Genomic DNA, 15,515 nt, shown 5'->3' with positions numbered 1-15,515 from the left:
AAGACCTTGTCTGAGGGTAATTAAACTGTGAATTAGAGTGTCTGTGCTTACAAAGGAATTAGACGTAACCTTCTGTTCTTTTGTGAAACCTGTTAGGAAAGAATGAGATTTAAAAATCAATCAGTGCAGCTTTATTGGGGCACTTTGACTTAAAATTGGTATTTTTATTTTACATTCAACATTTGTTCATACTGGGTTAGCATAAGCAATTTTGTTGTTATTTGTTTGGTTTCTTTTTACCGTCTACGAAAACTTTCCATTTGCTGTTGAGGCTAATCTTTTCAAGGTTTTCCTTTTCATCTGCAGTCTTCCCACTTGTCACTAGCTTGGATAAAGTCTACGCTCTAGCCTTCTCTTCACCCATGTGTATGAAATTCTGCAAATTTTACTGTCAGAATAACATCATAGAAGGACCTGGTGCTTCCACAGGTAATGGCTAGCCTGGCAGATGCCTTATACAGCTAGATAAAGGATAGTTTAAGAAATTTGTGTGTCAAGAGGGTTGAAAAAAAAACCAATGAAAGGAAAAACACATAGTAGTAAAAGGAAAATAATTTTTATTGTTTGAAATGTATGATGAGTCAATTCAATTACATCAGTTTGGGTGTAATACAAAATTCACCTGACAAAAATGTTCCTTTATTGGCTTTGTAGAATTGTCATCAAGCATTCTTAAGCTGACATGCCATCATGTTGGCTTATTTAGTTCATTTTTTTGGTGCAACTTTTGTACTGCTTAAATGAATCATTCTCTCAGGCTAATCTTGATGGTTGTTAGAATATAATATGGCAACTGTTTACAATTTAAGAAAAAAATATTTTTATGTTATGTTAATTGTCATTGATATATTAATATGACTCCATTTTCATCCTTGCTGGTTAAGGACAAAGTGAACTCAACTCTGAAGCTGCAATTCAGGGAAACACTCAAGCATGTACTTTAACCATATATACTGTGCTGGGACTACTTGCTGGAAGTACACAGATACTTAAATGTTCTGCTGAATGTAGTAACACTTAACTTTAAAGAAACATGGAGTGTTTTGCTGACTGAAGCCCTCCTAGATAAATCATCCACCCACTTCCATTCATGCATGCACTGCTGTGGCATACACCACAGCTATCTTGAGAACTCTTTGATGGACAGTGATGAGTCTCTCCGAACATAAATGTTAGCTGCATGACTCATGGTGATGAAAGACTGCACGCGTAGTAAGAAAAAGCTCTGATTATGACAGGCTGGTTTAGAATAAGACCAAACTCATACTAATTTCAGCCATTGTCTTCTTATTGACCCTTTGTTCCCCCATCTACCCTGCCTCCATTGTTGGTTGTTATCATGCAGGTTGTCACATGTAAAACTAGTGCTTTGAGAAAAGAGTCATATCTTTGCACTCTGTTCTGGAAAGGCCTTAACATATGATAAAGTGCTATAAAAATACTTAATGTTCTTTTACTATTTTAAAATGTACATGAGACATCGTAAGAAAAACAAACCACCCCTCCTCAAGCTCCTTCAATAGCTCCCTTAAAGTCTTCCTTTGTAGCTCATGACATAACAAGTCATAGATATGGAGGGAGATTAAAACTAGGGGCTCTACCCTATTAAACTCACTGTCTTTAATTTTGTGCAGGTTATCTGGATAATTTATTTAAACCCAGTAAGATCACAGATTCTATGTGGTATGTGCTACCAACTATCCAAATGGCCTAATTAGCCTCTCTTCTAGCATATATTACTCTTTTTATACCATGAAAATAAAGGGCAGGGCAGCTGGGCACCCGTTGGTCTGTGTCACTTTCATGTTGATGATTCCCACTGGTGAGAAATCCCTTCTATAAGTCAGATTGTTAAGTATCAGCTTTGCCAAGAGATTAGGTTTAAGGATAAAATAAAGGGTAGAAGAGGTGAAAGACAAATCACTTTTCAGCAGAGTTATTGTGTTATACTATTTCACTTCAGAATAGAATTTGTCTTTGTGTGTTACCTATTCCTTAATTGTTTTCTTCTACCTTTTTCCATTCCATGCCACCCCAAGCTAGATTTGCCGAGTCTGTGTCTGTGCCTTTCAAAGGAAACTTCCTTCTCACTTCCCATGGATGAATATTTGAAATCAGATGGTATTGTAGAGAAGCAGGAAAGGTTCCTGCCTTCCTTCTGCCCTTTGTTTCTTTCTTCTTCCCTGATTAATTTGATAATAATTTCTATACTGTAATTATTAAATATTTTCTTCTGGTTGCTTATGTGTTTTCCAGTCCCCTGAAAACATGTTGGTTAAACTAAACAAAAAATTATGAGAAATATTAAATGCATTATCTTCTTCCTAGATTTACAGCAAATATGAAGTCTAAACAATGACATTACTGTGGCACTCATAATATGAAGAAGTATGCCCCTCACACACAGATCTTTCTTTTTTTACATTCACAATTTTACAGGTTTTATTCTGTGAAGTCTGTCAAGCACTTTGAAAGAAGAGTGGATTGTCTAAGGTGCAGATCATGTGCATGAAAAGAGACTAATTATGTTAACCTTTAAAGGGTATATTTAAGATAAAACTTTTTGATGTAAAAATATGATAATATGAATCATGTTGTTTTCAGTCAGGACTGTAGCTCTATCAAAACCAGGATTATTTTATGTACTATTCTACAAAGCAGATGCTTTTTCCCAAATGCTTGCAGTTTGCATATGGAAATCTAGGTTCAGAGCAAAATAAAAGGTTATCACCCAGATAAGTACTATGAAAAAGGATTACTGCCCTGCTGATATGGATTTGACTTGATTTTTGATTTATGCATATTGCCACCTTTTTTTTTTTTTTTTGAGATTAGAACCTTATTAGCATCAGTCAGTCCAGCAAAGGTGGTAAGTACCTGTCCAGTTTTGAGCTAAGTGGGAACATTTATCTGCTTATTTTTCAGAGAGCTAAATGGCATTATGAGTTATTTGCTGAGTTCAGGGCTGGTGCTCATTCTGCTTTTGAATTTACCTTTTAACTTCACTAGGAAGAAGATCAGATACTCAGTCAAAGTCTTTCTTTTTAAAAAGAGTAATTAAAGTTTTCCATCTTTTTCTTGCACTGTTTCAGAGCTTGGTGTATAAAGCAAGGTTGGTGATTGAGGTCAGGTGCTACTCGGGTGATACAGTCTTTTGCTGCTGTTCAGTGTGACCTAATATTTGTTCATTTTCTTAAAAACATAGCTTTCTTGTTTTTGCTCCTTTTCCTTGTAGATATTGCATTTTTGTATGGTTGAGGCTGTTTTCTTTCTCACTAATTTTTTTTTTTCCTTACATGTGAAATGTTTTGCATCAGATACAGAACAGTATATATTCTACCAGAGGAACTGAAAATTAAAATGGTCTTTCATGCTGAGGTTGAGATAGTGTTTCTGTTCTACATCTTTAGCTGGAGCAAAATCTAAAGATTCAGATTTTTCCAGTATCATACCATTCTGTCAAGTAGAGCTAAAAAATAATAATTCTGTCTATTTGAGAGAGCGTGTAGTCAGCTGTCACCATATTAACAAGTTTACAGTTTGGCTGCTTATTTTGATTGAATCCTAGTTATGTAGCACTAAAGAGCAGATGTTCCTGGTGTAATCTGATAGTAATTTTTACTCTATTTTCTAATTTCTAGTCAAGGATAGATGATTTGATGAGACCAAGGCCTCTGTAAAACCTCCACCCTACTTTACCTCAAGCTGATCCCTTGACCTGAACAAAAGAACAAACAGTTCTGCAGTAAATTTTTTTTCGTTGTGTGCTGTACCTTAGTTGTGTTTAGATTAATACAGAGCACTAATAAGATAATTTTGGATTGTCTTTTTTTTTTGTCCTTGCAAAACTTTGTCTATGGTTGGAAAATTATGGCAGATTTAAGCACACATTTTTAAAGAGAAAATTGGAGTAGAAGTTTGTTGGCAGTAACAAATTATGGTATGCTGAAAGTGTTTGTAACAAGAATTGAGATGCATGGGGTAAAAAATGAGGAATTGGAGCTCTGAAGGAAAAGGTACCAGTACCAAACTTGGTTGCAGCATATGATACATATGATGATTTAATAATTTGCCATGACAAAAAGTTTTTGCATATATCAATAGACATGCAAGTGGAAATAGATACTTACTTATCCCTGAGACACAATTAATGTTTGTTGCTTCTATTTTATGTTGTTGTTTGTTTCTCAACTGCCCCAGATTGTGAAATCAAAAAATGTTCTGTGCATAAGCTTTTTTAATTCTATAAACCTCTAACTGTTTTGTACAGTTAGAGATTTAACATCAACACAGGCACATGGGCCAAGTGGCATTGTATTTCTCAGGCCAAGAGCAAGGAAGTCAAAGGATTTGTTCATATTAATCTATCTGCTTTTCTGGCTGCTTTAATTTTTCATTACTTTAATGACTTTACAGAAGTTCTAATTTGTGTTTTTGATAGTACTTTTAAAGAACCTTTGAATAAATGTATCGTGAATAGATGTTAGTTTCACTACCCGTATTAATACTTCTATGATACATCATGATGGTAACACTACCTCCTTCCCAGAATGTTAGATGCTCTATTAAACACTCAGTGAAAAACAAGAGAGTATTGCAGTCAGTTTTGTTATGTCTGTGCATGACTCTGTCTTTACTTTCCCTCTGGTTTTACAGGGCATAATGACTACATGTGTCCTGCTACCAACCAGTGCACCATCGACAAGAACAGAAGAAAGAGTTGCCAGGCTTGCCGACTAAGAAAATGCTATGAAGTGGGAATGATGAAAGGTGGTATGTACACAGCAATCAACAAATCCTCAGCACTGGTGTCTGCCTTCCTCCCTTTTAACTTCATTGGACAGTTGATATGGTTCCTAAAGGAAGAAGCAACTAAATTTATTGAGCTGAAGTGTATGAAATCAAAGAGCAATTAAGTAAAAATGAAAAGCTCCCAAATACCGTGATATTATTCTTGCCCAAATTTGCATCAGCATTAATAGGAACGTTGACTTCAATGGAGTTAGGATTCTTCTGTTGGTATTTTTAATACGTTATTTTTTGATCTCTTGTGATAGGCTCCAGATTATGATGAATGAAACTTAATCCAAGATTTTGTAGCAGTTTGCAGTTCAGTGTGAAAAGCACTGATTGTCTCAGATCAGTCCATATTAATTAAAACAAACTTCTGAATAAGCAGTACTTGTTCTGTAAATTCTGGATTGGAAAGTCAATTCCTCTATTCCAGTACTGTACACATATTTTATATGTGAATTAATTTCACCCAACAATATTAAAGGCTCATTCTTTTTAAAAAAAAGAGATAAATACTTTTTTCTTGAAACATACTTACATTATGATGATGTCAGAGAAGAAAAATCGGACACTGTGTGCCACTGGAATACCAATAAATTACTTTAATTATACACCCAGTGTTTACATTTTGGAGGTAAAATTAGAAAAAAATGACAACACTGAAGAATTGCTATGGTCTATTCTTCAATGGAAGAACTTGTTTGTAACATAATTTTGGATCACTCATGATACCTGCCTTTCTCTAGTATGTTACAGTACCTGATTTTTGTAAAAAGCAGACGGACATTAGCTATTTTAAATCCTTTTGAAAAAGAAAATTTGTAAGAATTAAGAATATTTTAAGAACAAGAAATCATAAAGTTCCATGTTCACTCTAAAGTGGAAGAAAACCTTGTTTTAGCATACTAAAAATTTCAGATTACTGTTTATTAAGGAAGAGTAATTACTAACATTATTGAAACCTATTTCTGTAGAAAAATTTAGCAAACTAGGAAGTTCTTGGAAGAGAAAGGACTAGAACCCATGTTTTATTTGTGAAAGGAGCTACTTGTTAAATTACAGATCAGTTTTCCCTTTCTCTGGCACACCTAATGCTTACTTATTGCACAAACAATTTGGGGCAAGAGAGAGGAGTAGCTCATCCTGTTTATCCTTCACACAACAAAGGATTGTTTGTAAATCCAGTCTGTGTGGTCAAGGCAGGCCAAGTCTGGGAATCTTGGGAAAAAGACAAAAGGGGCAAGAGTAAAGGAAAACTAGTTAGTTGACGCTTCCCTTTGAGGTTGAATCTGCATTTTTCTCAACTCAAGGATTAGGCAAGACGTGAAATGGATTTTGTTCATCTCCGTTTTGGGATGCAAACAGGGGAAATGTGTCAAATCTCCTTTTGTTTCTAACGCTTAAGACAGCATCTGATTTTTTTAATAAGATTTAGTTTATGGATCTGGAGTGGTTTTGTTTCTGTCTTAAAATCTTGGTGTATATGGCTAGAACTCTCTTGAGTAAAATATATATAATTATATAAATATATCATATATATATACATATACCATAGCTGTGAGATATCTTTATAGATATATAGATATATATATACACATGTATATCTCTCTATCTCACAGCTATTGTCCAAAGAAATTCAAGTTTCAGATAAGGCAAACTAAGATCAGAAAATCCCATACATAAATTTGCCATGCAGCTTTAGCTTTGACCATTGTACATGTGCCAGGTCATAGTTAAGATATATCATTGTGTTTTATGTTGATGATATTACATCTTTCTTTTGGCACATTTTCATCCATTTAATCTCATATGTATTTAATTAATGATCAGCTGTACCAGTTTGATGCTTTTCATATCTCTTCTCTAAGATACATGTTGTAATAGATTTTTCCGCTGTTCCATACATAATTGTTTTAATCACATGAAAATTGCACAGACTTTTCAACTGACATTCTGTAGATTAAAGAAGTCCCAAAAAAGACTGCAATTTTGTCCAAATTTTATTTCTAATACAGATATTATGGAATTTTTATTTTATACAGTGGCCCTCACTTGAGTAAAGTCCTGTGGATTTCATTCTTTCCTTTTGCAATGCTGTAAGATTTCCTCAGTCACTACAGCAACCAGTAATTCAAAAATAGTCAATGTTGTGTTTTGGTGGTTGGTTTGTTTGTGTTTTTATTGTTTGCTTTTGTGTTTTGATTTGTTGTTGTTATTTTGTTTTGTTTTAAACAAAGCTCACAATTCACAAACAAGGAGATCAGGTGCATGAATTCTGCCTGTTCCTATAGAACCCTTAATGATGTACTGAAATCCTTCACTGGTTCATAGGCAGGAGTTTAAGAACATTTATTTTATGAAGTCTGGGATGAATTTCTTGAGATGCCTTGGTTGGATTTTATAAGTCTGGCACACCTGCACATGAAGTATTCAAGAAAGGTAAAGTTAATGTAGGATAAAGTAAAGCATTCAAGGTTCTGCTGGAATCGTTACTTGTACTGTATTGTCCGCAAAGCTGTGGGAGAAAGAAATTATTTTCTTTAGGTAGCACTTGACAATTGCCATATTTTTCTCAGATGAAGATAAAGGTTAAGGGAATATTCTCAGTGTGCTATCTGGTTGGCTTTTAAAGAGTTAACTTTTAAATGTGGTGGGTTTTTTGTTGTTGTTGCTGTTGTTGTTGTTTCTTTTCACTAAGGAAATCTCTTAAGCTTTTCTGTTTTCATACATCTCTCACAACAACACTTTTCTTCAACGTACTTGAATCACATAGTGCTGCAGTCAACTCAATCTCCACAGTTTTTCTCTAATAATTCATAGTTCTCTTGATTGAATATTTTATTTTAAATAATCTCCTTTTGTTCATATTGAAGAATTTGTCTTGTTTAAAGACATTAACTCTATCATACATTTGAAAAATATTCAGTTGTGTCACATCTCACTTGTATATCTCTGCGACTTGCTTACGATGATATAGTGGGAGACAGCTGAGGTTTCTGCATAAATTGTCAAAGCTGCTAACTTGTGACTTTATCTGTCATTTAACTTCTGAGCAATAGCTGATATTAATTATTGAGTTTCAGTAAATATGGGGAAAGCTAGATAAAATCTTGATTAAATGTCTGTGGGTGATTTAAAACATAGGTTATAAGCTGTGGTTGCTGATGTTTTCTTATAGAAAGTCACTTGATGCAGCAGAAAGTTCATATACATTATTTTTAAGAGAGTGGACACAACAGAAATAAGGTTTTGGGTCTTCATTCAGAAAAAACGCAGGCTTCAAGTGGCTCTTGAGCTATGCTGTAGGAACATTTATTTATGAGTTTCTGTGGAAATTTTATCAGTTTTTTCAACCCACTGTCCTTTCATCTTTTAAAAGTTTCTTTCAGTACTGAAGAATTATTCTTCTTCTCTCATCTTACGTTTGCAAGTGTTTCCTTCTGTGTGTTACTGTGCTGCTTTGAGAGACAAAGACTGCCAGAGTCTCTGCTGATGTAGTCAGTATCTGAGGCAGAATTTATAGCTGCTGTATTTTCTCCAAATGCTTCATTCTGTCTTTAGAATAAGCTAAAGAAACCTTAAAATTATATGTTATTATTTAGTCCGAGCGTGCCTGTTTGTATGTGAGGATAAAGCCGACGTAGAATAAGCTTCTTATCATGCCCCTCTTTCTTCTGGTTGGGTAGCAGAGAAGGCAAAGAGTAGCATTGTTTTGTTTGTTTGGTGGGTTTTTGTGTGTGGGTGTTTTTTTGTTGTTGTTTGTGTGTGGGTTTTTTTGTTGTTGTTTGTTTGTTTGATTGGTTGTGTTTTTTTTTTTTAATCTACTGATGATGTTTTGAAGATTGTTTCTCTTCTGGCTTGGAGAAGTATATTCCAACTTACTCCATCATGCAGTGGTGTGTCCCAGCTTCCAAATGGAGTTTTTACAGCCATCATAATTGTGAAGCTCCAGCCATATGTACAGCCCAGGTGATCTCTGCTCTAATACAGATCTAGTTTTCCGTTCCTTCCTTATTTTAATGGCTTTCTGATAATTTGGCTCCGAAGGACCTCATTTGCTTAAATCACAACCACCTTATTTTTATTGTTATTTATTAATTATTTTATAGTGTGGCAAATGAATGGGGAATTCTAGTTATTAGCATGATACATTCATCCCCTCCTTTCATGTGTGACAAGGCAGATTTAAGATCAAGTACTGCATGGTATCAGAGCAACAGAGTGCTAGTCAAGTCAGTGGCTACGGCAAAAATTTGCCATAATGTTAAATGCTAGATCCTTAATGAAAAGTCTTTTTTTTTTTGCCTGGTAGCCTAATGTCAGTCACCCTGAGACCTACATAATACAGTCAATTGTCGAATGCTCGTGGCTTCCCAGCTTCAAGTCGTATCAAATGGGGCAATCAAGGATTTGAATGTTCATGTGTTAGATCCAGATGGTGATCCTGTATACAATCAGGCATATTTACTGTCTTTGAACAGCCTGAAATTTCATGTTATAGAGAGAAGGTCCTGAGTGTTGTTTCTTGTGGTAAAGAAATTACAACATTGGAATGCATTTCAAACCTACATCCTTTGGTGTTGCCCTCAGAATTCATCTGGGAACCCTTTAGAGATTACTGTGGTACAGCCCAGGGAATAGAAGTCTGTGTTTTCCATAACAGTCTGCTATAACCACATGCCAGGTGCTTATAGAAATGTTCATTAACTTCTAGAGATTCGAGTCTAGAGACTGGAGGCTTTCCATTTTTCTCTTACATTCTCTTGAAGTAGTTACTCACCTGTTAACCACATGGGAATTCAGCCTGGTTCAGTGTAACAGTGTTACTGAAGTTTAAGAAAATTTTTCAGGGAAAAGAAAAAAACATTGGGCAAATTTGTCATCCTCTAAGAGAAGAACCTTGCTGATTTTTTGTCTTTAAATGGAGAGAGCTATGCTTCCCTGCTGAATACTCTATTTGTTCATGCTAAAAGGCTAGAGGGTTATTAAAATCATTCTCAGAAGCAGAGGTAAATTGATGTCTGATGCAACCACGGGAAGGGCTCCAGAGTTTCTAGTTTTTCATGTAATTATCTTTTAATGAAATATTATATAAAAATAGAAATTAGTGAATGAAGGAAAATGGATTAACAATGTGAAGCTATTTTCGTTTTTCTGAGGACAACCTTTATGATATTTATTAGACATACTGTTCTGTACTCAGCCAAATAACTGTGTAGGTGGGGCTTGATAAATGTATGAGGCAATGTACATTTTTAAGATGTAATTGATGGGCTGAAAGCATGTACTCAAGCAGCATTTGAAGCAAACTTTTGTGAGTTTAGTACAGCCTCCTGGAAAATAAGGTGGAATTTAAGTCAAACTTTTTAGTGAAATGTTTCTTTTTCCCCTTTCTACATGTGCAAAGTGGATTGTTGCCGTTGAATTGTCCTAAAATATAATATTCTGCTGTTCTGCCCCCAAAATAAGAAAGAGAGACCATTGTTGTAAACACTTCTGCCAAAAAAAATACTGTTTCTTCCTATTCTACTTCACAGAATGATCTGGGCTAGAAGGAACTCCAGGAGGACTCTTGTTGGATCACCTGCTCAGTGCAGATTCAACACTGAATTTAAACAAGATTGTCTAAGACCTTTTACAGTCAGGTGGAAATGGGACAAGATGTCTTATGCTTATTTATGTGCTATAGCTAGTTATATTAGAAAAATATAATACTGTAGAGTTTGTTTGTTTGTTTGTTTTTACTTTTGAACATTTGTTTGAGATTATAAAGCTAATTACATCTGTGTATTTGTTTACATTTGTTTTTGGCCTTTACATTCTTGATTAGAAATTCTTGGGAATAGATACAGCAATGAGACAGTCCCCATTTAAATTGCTGATTAATTTTAAATGAAGTCTAGGATTCTTGCTGTGTCTCCACCCTGTCTGCCACTGATTCATACTACAGGTACCTCAGGGTATCACTGTGCATTCACTGGTCTTGGGCAAGTATGTGTAGGTCAGAAGAGCTGGTGTTATCTCCTTGCTGAACTTGAGAAATTCTTAAAGTACTGGAGTTTCGGGTTCTTCACTTGGTTAGGCATTTACAGTTCAAATAGCTTCAGTACACTAATTTGTCTAGTTTCCAAAATGTAGCAGTTACAATTTTTTGCTGTCTTTGAGAATTATACTAATGGTCTCCTACTCCTAGAACTATTTGTCTTTTCCAGATCATGATGATGTATGGTTCCTATAAACAGTTTATTATGACCCCTGAAATGTCTGTGGCTTCACTGTAAATATTGCCTAGAAATGGGGCTGTTGCCATACTTACTGTAGCCAAAACCTGGTATGATTTGTGCAGGAGTGTCAGCACTTGAAAGGGATTCAGTTGAATGATGGATTAATAGAATTTCTCTTGCTTTTCTTCTACATGTCCTCTGATACTCTTTAAAATGTGTGCTATGAATGCCAAAGACTGAATGCCAAAATACAGATTAGGGTGAATCATCTCTTGCACCTTCATCTGTAATTAGTAGATCATTGGTTCTCAAAGTGTGAGTTATGAATAGTCATTAGAGACCCCAAATTACATTTGCCTGCTTGTTAATAGGGCTTTTTTTCACTAGGTCTTTAAAAACTTTGCATAGAAGACCAGTTTTATGGTCTGCATTGTAGCTGTTTGGAATACAGAGGCACTGTGTAAAGTAATGTGACTTGTTTACTAAGAAAACCAGTGGCAGAGCCAGGAGTTGAACCAGGATATCTGAATGCAAGTGCTCGGCCCTGCATCCCCCTGCTGCAGCTTCTCTATCCCTGTCTCTCTCTTTTACTAGAAGGTAGTCTTGATTATAGAGGAGAAAAATGCTGCAGTATGGAAAAGAATGAGATTTTTTTTTTAAAAAAAACCCACACAAATAAATGGTCATACAGTGGTCATCAACCACTCAGTAGTGAAGAGAATTGCAACATCCAGGCGCACAGACCAAACTGAAATTTGTTGTTTATTTATAGTACCGAGTGTCTAGATATCCTTGTCAGAAACCAGGCTATTAAATGCTGTCAGTTGAGGCAGACCTGTTCAAATACTGATTAGTTTTTCTAGAAGATTTCAGACAATGTTTCTCATTTAAAGTAATTGTCAACCCACCTGGGTTTTCTGCACAATTTACATTTCTGTTTGATTTTCTAAAAGAGAAATGGATATGGTATAAAGAGGCTGATTGTCTGAATCATATTCAAAAGTAGTAATTTATTAAGCTTATAAAATTTGAATTTGGAAAATGATGTTACTTTCCTGTGACCAAATAATGTATTTATGTGGAGAGAACCAAGCAGAAAAGCTCCCAGAATCTCAAAGCTCTCAAAATCGTCTTGTAAAGACCCTCATGCCAAGATATACTGCAATATTAGGACCTACATTGCAGTCATAGCTTCAGCAATCTCCATCTGCTATAAGTCTATCAAAAATGTGGTTATATTTCTGACCTCCACTGATGCACAGCAGCTGCAGTGACCTTATGTTTTAGAGAAAGCTGAAGGATTTTATTTTATTTCCAATGTAGTATTAAAAAATAGTGAATTCAGGGAGGTGTGCGTAATGAGGTCTATCTGCAAAGCAAAATTACTGTAAGAGGTCATTAGGAGACAGCTGCCTTGCTTGCATTCACCTTTTAGACTTTAAAGCCAGTTGTACTTAGATGACATTCAGGTTCATGCCCATAAGGGAACTGTTGGCTTGTCACACTGTTTTCCTTATGCAGTCTCTTTTGCCAGCAGCAGCCATGGTACCAAAGTGAGTCTGGAGTGAGTCCCAGAGCTCTTCTTCAGCAGTTTAGTAAATCCTTCCTGCATTAGGACATTTGAGAGAGGCTTTTAGGTTTCTAACCCCTTCAACTCCCACTTCAACTTCAGAAAGGTTCTTCTACTGCCCCCAAAGAGAGGGTGTCTGGCATAGAAAAGTTTGGTTTCTTCCTTTGTGAGCACTGCTGTAAAGGCTTCATGTGGCTTGTCTGCCATGACCTGTTCTCTGCATGCTCCTTGAATACTCTGGTAATCAACTGGACTATGGACTCCCTGGCTTTCTGAAGGATATATCTTCTTATTTATAATCTATTTTACTTACCACATATGTTTAGTCTTTATTCTCAAGCAGGGTTTGTTTTACAAAACACCAGATATTCCTTCTCTCTGTCAATTCTCAACTTGATTTTGATCAGGTAGATAAACCTTAAAGAGTAACAAAATTCTTCAGAGGAGGTGTTTCCAAGCACTTTTGAAGTACTGCTTTGACAAACTGACAAAATTATAGGCTGCTAATGCTGCAAGGCTGTGCATGTGTATAGAAGTGTCAAATGTCTCTTGTCATCTGAGGTCTGCTGACAAGGAGCAGAGCTGTGGATGAAGAGTCTCAGGTTCAAAGTTTGCTCCAGACTGGGAAGATAGCTGGTAAACCAGATCACTGTACCAGGTAATCCAGACCTGCCTTCCAGGGCTGGAAGGAGGAGTGGAAGAGCAGTTCCTTAAAAGCTGAGTGTTAAAATAAGGAAGAGTAGCAAAGAAAAGGTTTTCTTCTTCTCCTTCATGGTCCTGCAAATATCAGCTCCTGAGGTGGAGTGAGAGCTCTCACCAGTCATCTTTCTTTTCCCAAATATTAATTGTACACACAGAAAAAATATTGAATAACAGCTAAAATGCTTCATTCATAAAATGTGAAATAAAGCCTCCTGTTTCCAATAGATGTTATATAACAGTTTTGAGGATAAAATACTGTCTTATCCCTCTGTATGGACCTTAAATTTTGAAGTCAAGTGTGCTGCCACTTCTGGTTGTGCAACATGTGCTTCCTGTACCTGGCTTGGAGAGACCACTGTGATTTTGCATGTTTCCTGAGAGAGAGTTAAAAAAAGAAATTGCTTCAGAAGTTAATTTATCTTTATGGTCTGGCTACACAATGGTAACAAACTTCTAGATTTCTTGAAAGTAGGCAGTAATTTTGAATTATCTTAGTTTCATGTTGCTGTAAGTTTCTTTTAAGACAAACAGCACTGGACAAAGGCAGTTTTACTGAATAGGATATTGAGCAAAGAATACAACAGCTGCAATGTCCTTATCACTTATCACAAGACAAGAGATATTACTCCTGCCTAAATTCACAATCTGTGTAATTGAATTCTCCCTACGTACGTTTTTCTATAAAATAAAATAGTTATGTCTTCTCCCAAACTAGAACAGTGTTGTCAGGTGACGTGTGTCACACAATGACAGCTACAATTAAATTGATGGAGAATCTATTTCAGTCATGATGTATAATGAGAAAGTATATTAATGATTGATTAAAGTTGCAAAGTGAAATTCTCAAATGTTAGAAAAAACATAAATTATCGGTGTGACCTATATTGAACCACTTTATGGTATAATCTTATTAGTATATTTTGCCCTCCAGAACATTGCAAAACTTTGTGTTTTTTGCCACTGTTAAATACGTATATCATAATACTAGTAAACGATTTTGCAGATCATTTGCAATGTGAAGTCCAGCGATGCATTTGAAACAGAAATTTAAAGATTGTCCAGAGTGTTTTTGGTTGTGGACATTGCTCAGGGCTAATGTCTCACCTCTTCTGAGGTGATCCAGGAGATCACAGATAAAGTAGAATTTGTGTTTGTGAGGCTGGGCTCCACATGTAAAGTGCCTGGAGACTTCCCAATGATGGATGACCACTGATACAGATAGTCAAAAAATGATTCATTGAAAGTCTGTATACTAAACCACAAAGGACTAGACCTCTGTAGATTTCTGGGGTAAGTTTCATTCCAAAAGTTTTGGGGAATGTGGGTTTGTTTATTTTCTTCTTTTCTTCTGCATTTGCAGGTAAACAGTATAAGGTTCACCTGAGAGTTTTAACTGCTAAAGAAAAGGACTGTTTGTAGAAAATAACATTACTATAGCTTTTGCTTGCAGCTATTGGAAAGATGTTCAGAACTCCAGCACAACTGAAATGGAGCATGAAGAGATGGGCTAATAAATAGGCTGCAGGTGAATGGACTTTAAACCGACAGGCAGATGCAGGTTTTTTATTAATACCCACACCTCGTTTGAACAAGCGGTGTGAATGTTGTGCATATAGGGGAAAGAGAACATGAAAGTTCTTTTCTTAAATTGTGTTAATGAAAATAGTACAATAATTTTTCCAGATAGTAGGTGGGTGTTCCAAACAAGACAAAGAGCAATAGTTGTGTTTAGGATTTCCCGAATAGTGAGCAGTAAGAAGGACATAAAAATATCTTGGCTGTTTCAGTTTTATCAAATGACCAGGGTTTTTCAGTCTTAGTGCCAAGAAAAGTTTATTGGATTTTATCAAATCTATTCCCATTTATTGCAAACAATAAGCATTTCTTACTGAACAAGTATTCCTACAACATTTCTAACAATAAATCGAATAATATTATATAAAGCAGTTCATAGGAAATATAGTTAAGTAGAATACAATTTGAGATACATATATCTTTGAGTCTGAATCACATAATTTGATGGTTCACACAAAGCAAAGCAAATGTTATTCTATTTGCTCTTCTCTCCTTCCTGTAAATATTCTTGAATATTTTACATAATACTGAAGATATAAAGGTGGAGTTTTGCTCCTAGCAGTAAATAGGAAGAAGCTGACTGTTGGATGCCTGAGATTCAATATTCATCCAATATATTCCTAATTTAAGATATATATTTTTTAATAATC

General features: G+C 35.5%; 1 protein-coding gene across 3 annotated transcripts in view; it reads left to right on the top strand.

Annotated features, from left to right (window-relative positions):
- The window catches only part of ESR1 (estrogen receptor 1), a 160,568-nt gene that overhangs the window by 85,832 nt on the left and 59,221 nt on the right, over positions 1-15,515 (top strand). For all 3 annotated transcript variants that reach the window (XM_065055290.1, XM_013368702.3, NM_001282825.1), the window contains 1 exon segment: positions 4,657-4,773. In XM_065055290.1, the coding sequence (XP_064911362.1) occupies positions 4,657-4,773 (117 nt within the window).

Source organism: Columba livia, chromosome 3 (assembly GCF_036013475.1).
Source record: "Columba livia isolate bColLiv1 breed racing homer chromosome 3, bColLiv1.pat.W.v2, whole genome shotgun sequence".
NCBI classification, from domain to species: Eukaryota; Metazoa; Chordata; class Aves; order Columbiformes; family Columbidae; genus Columba; species Columba livia.
This window is presented reverse-complemented; position numbering and strand designations above follow the sequence as displayed.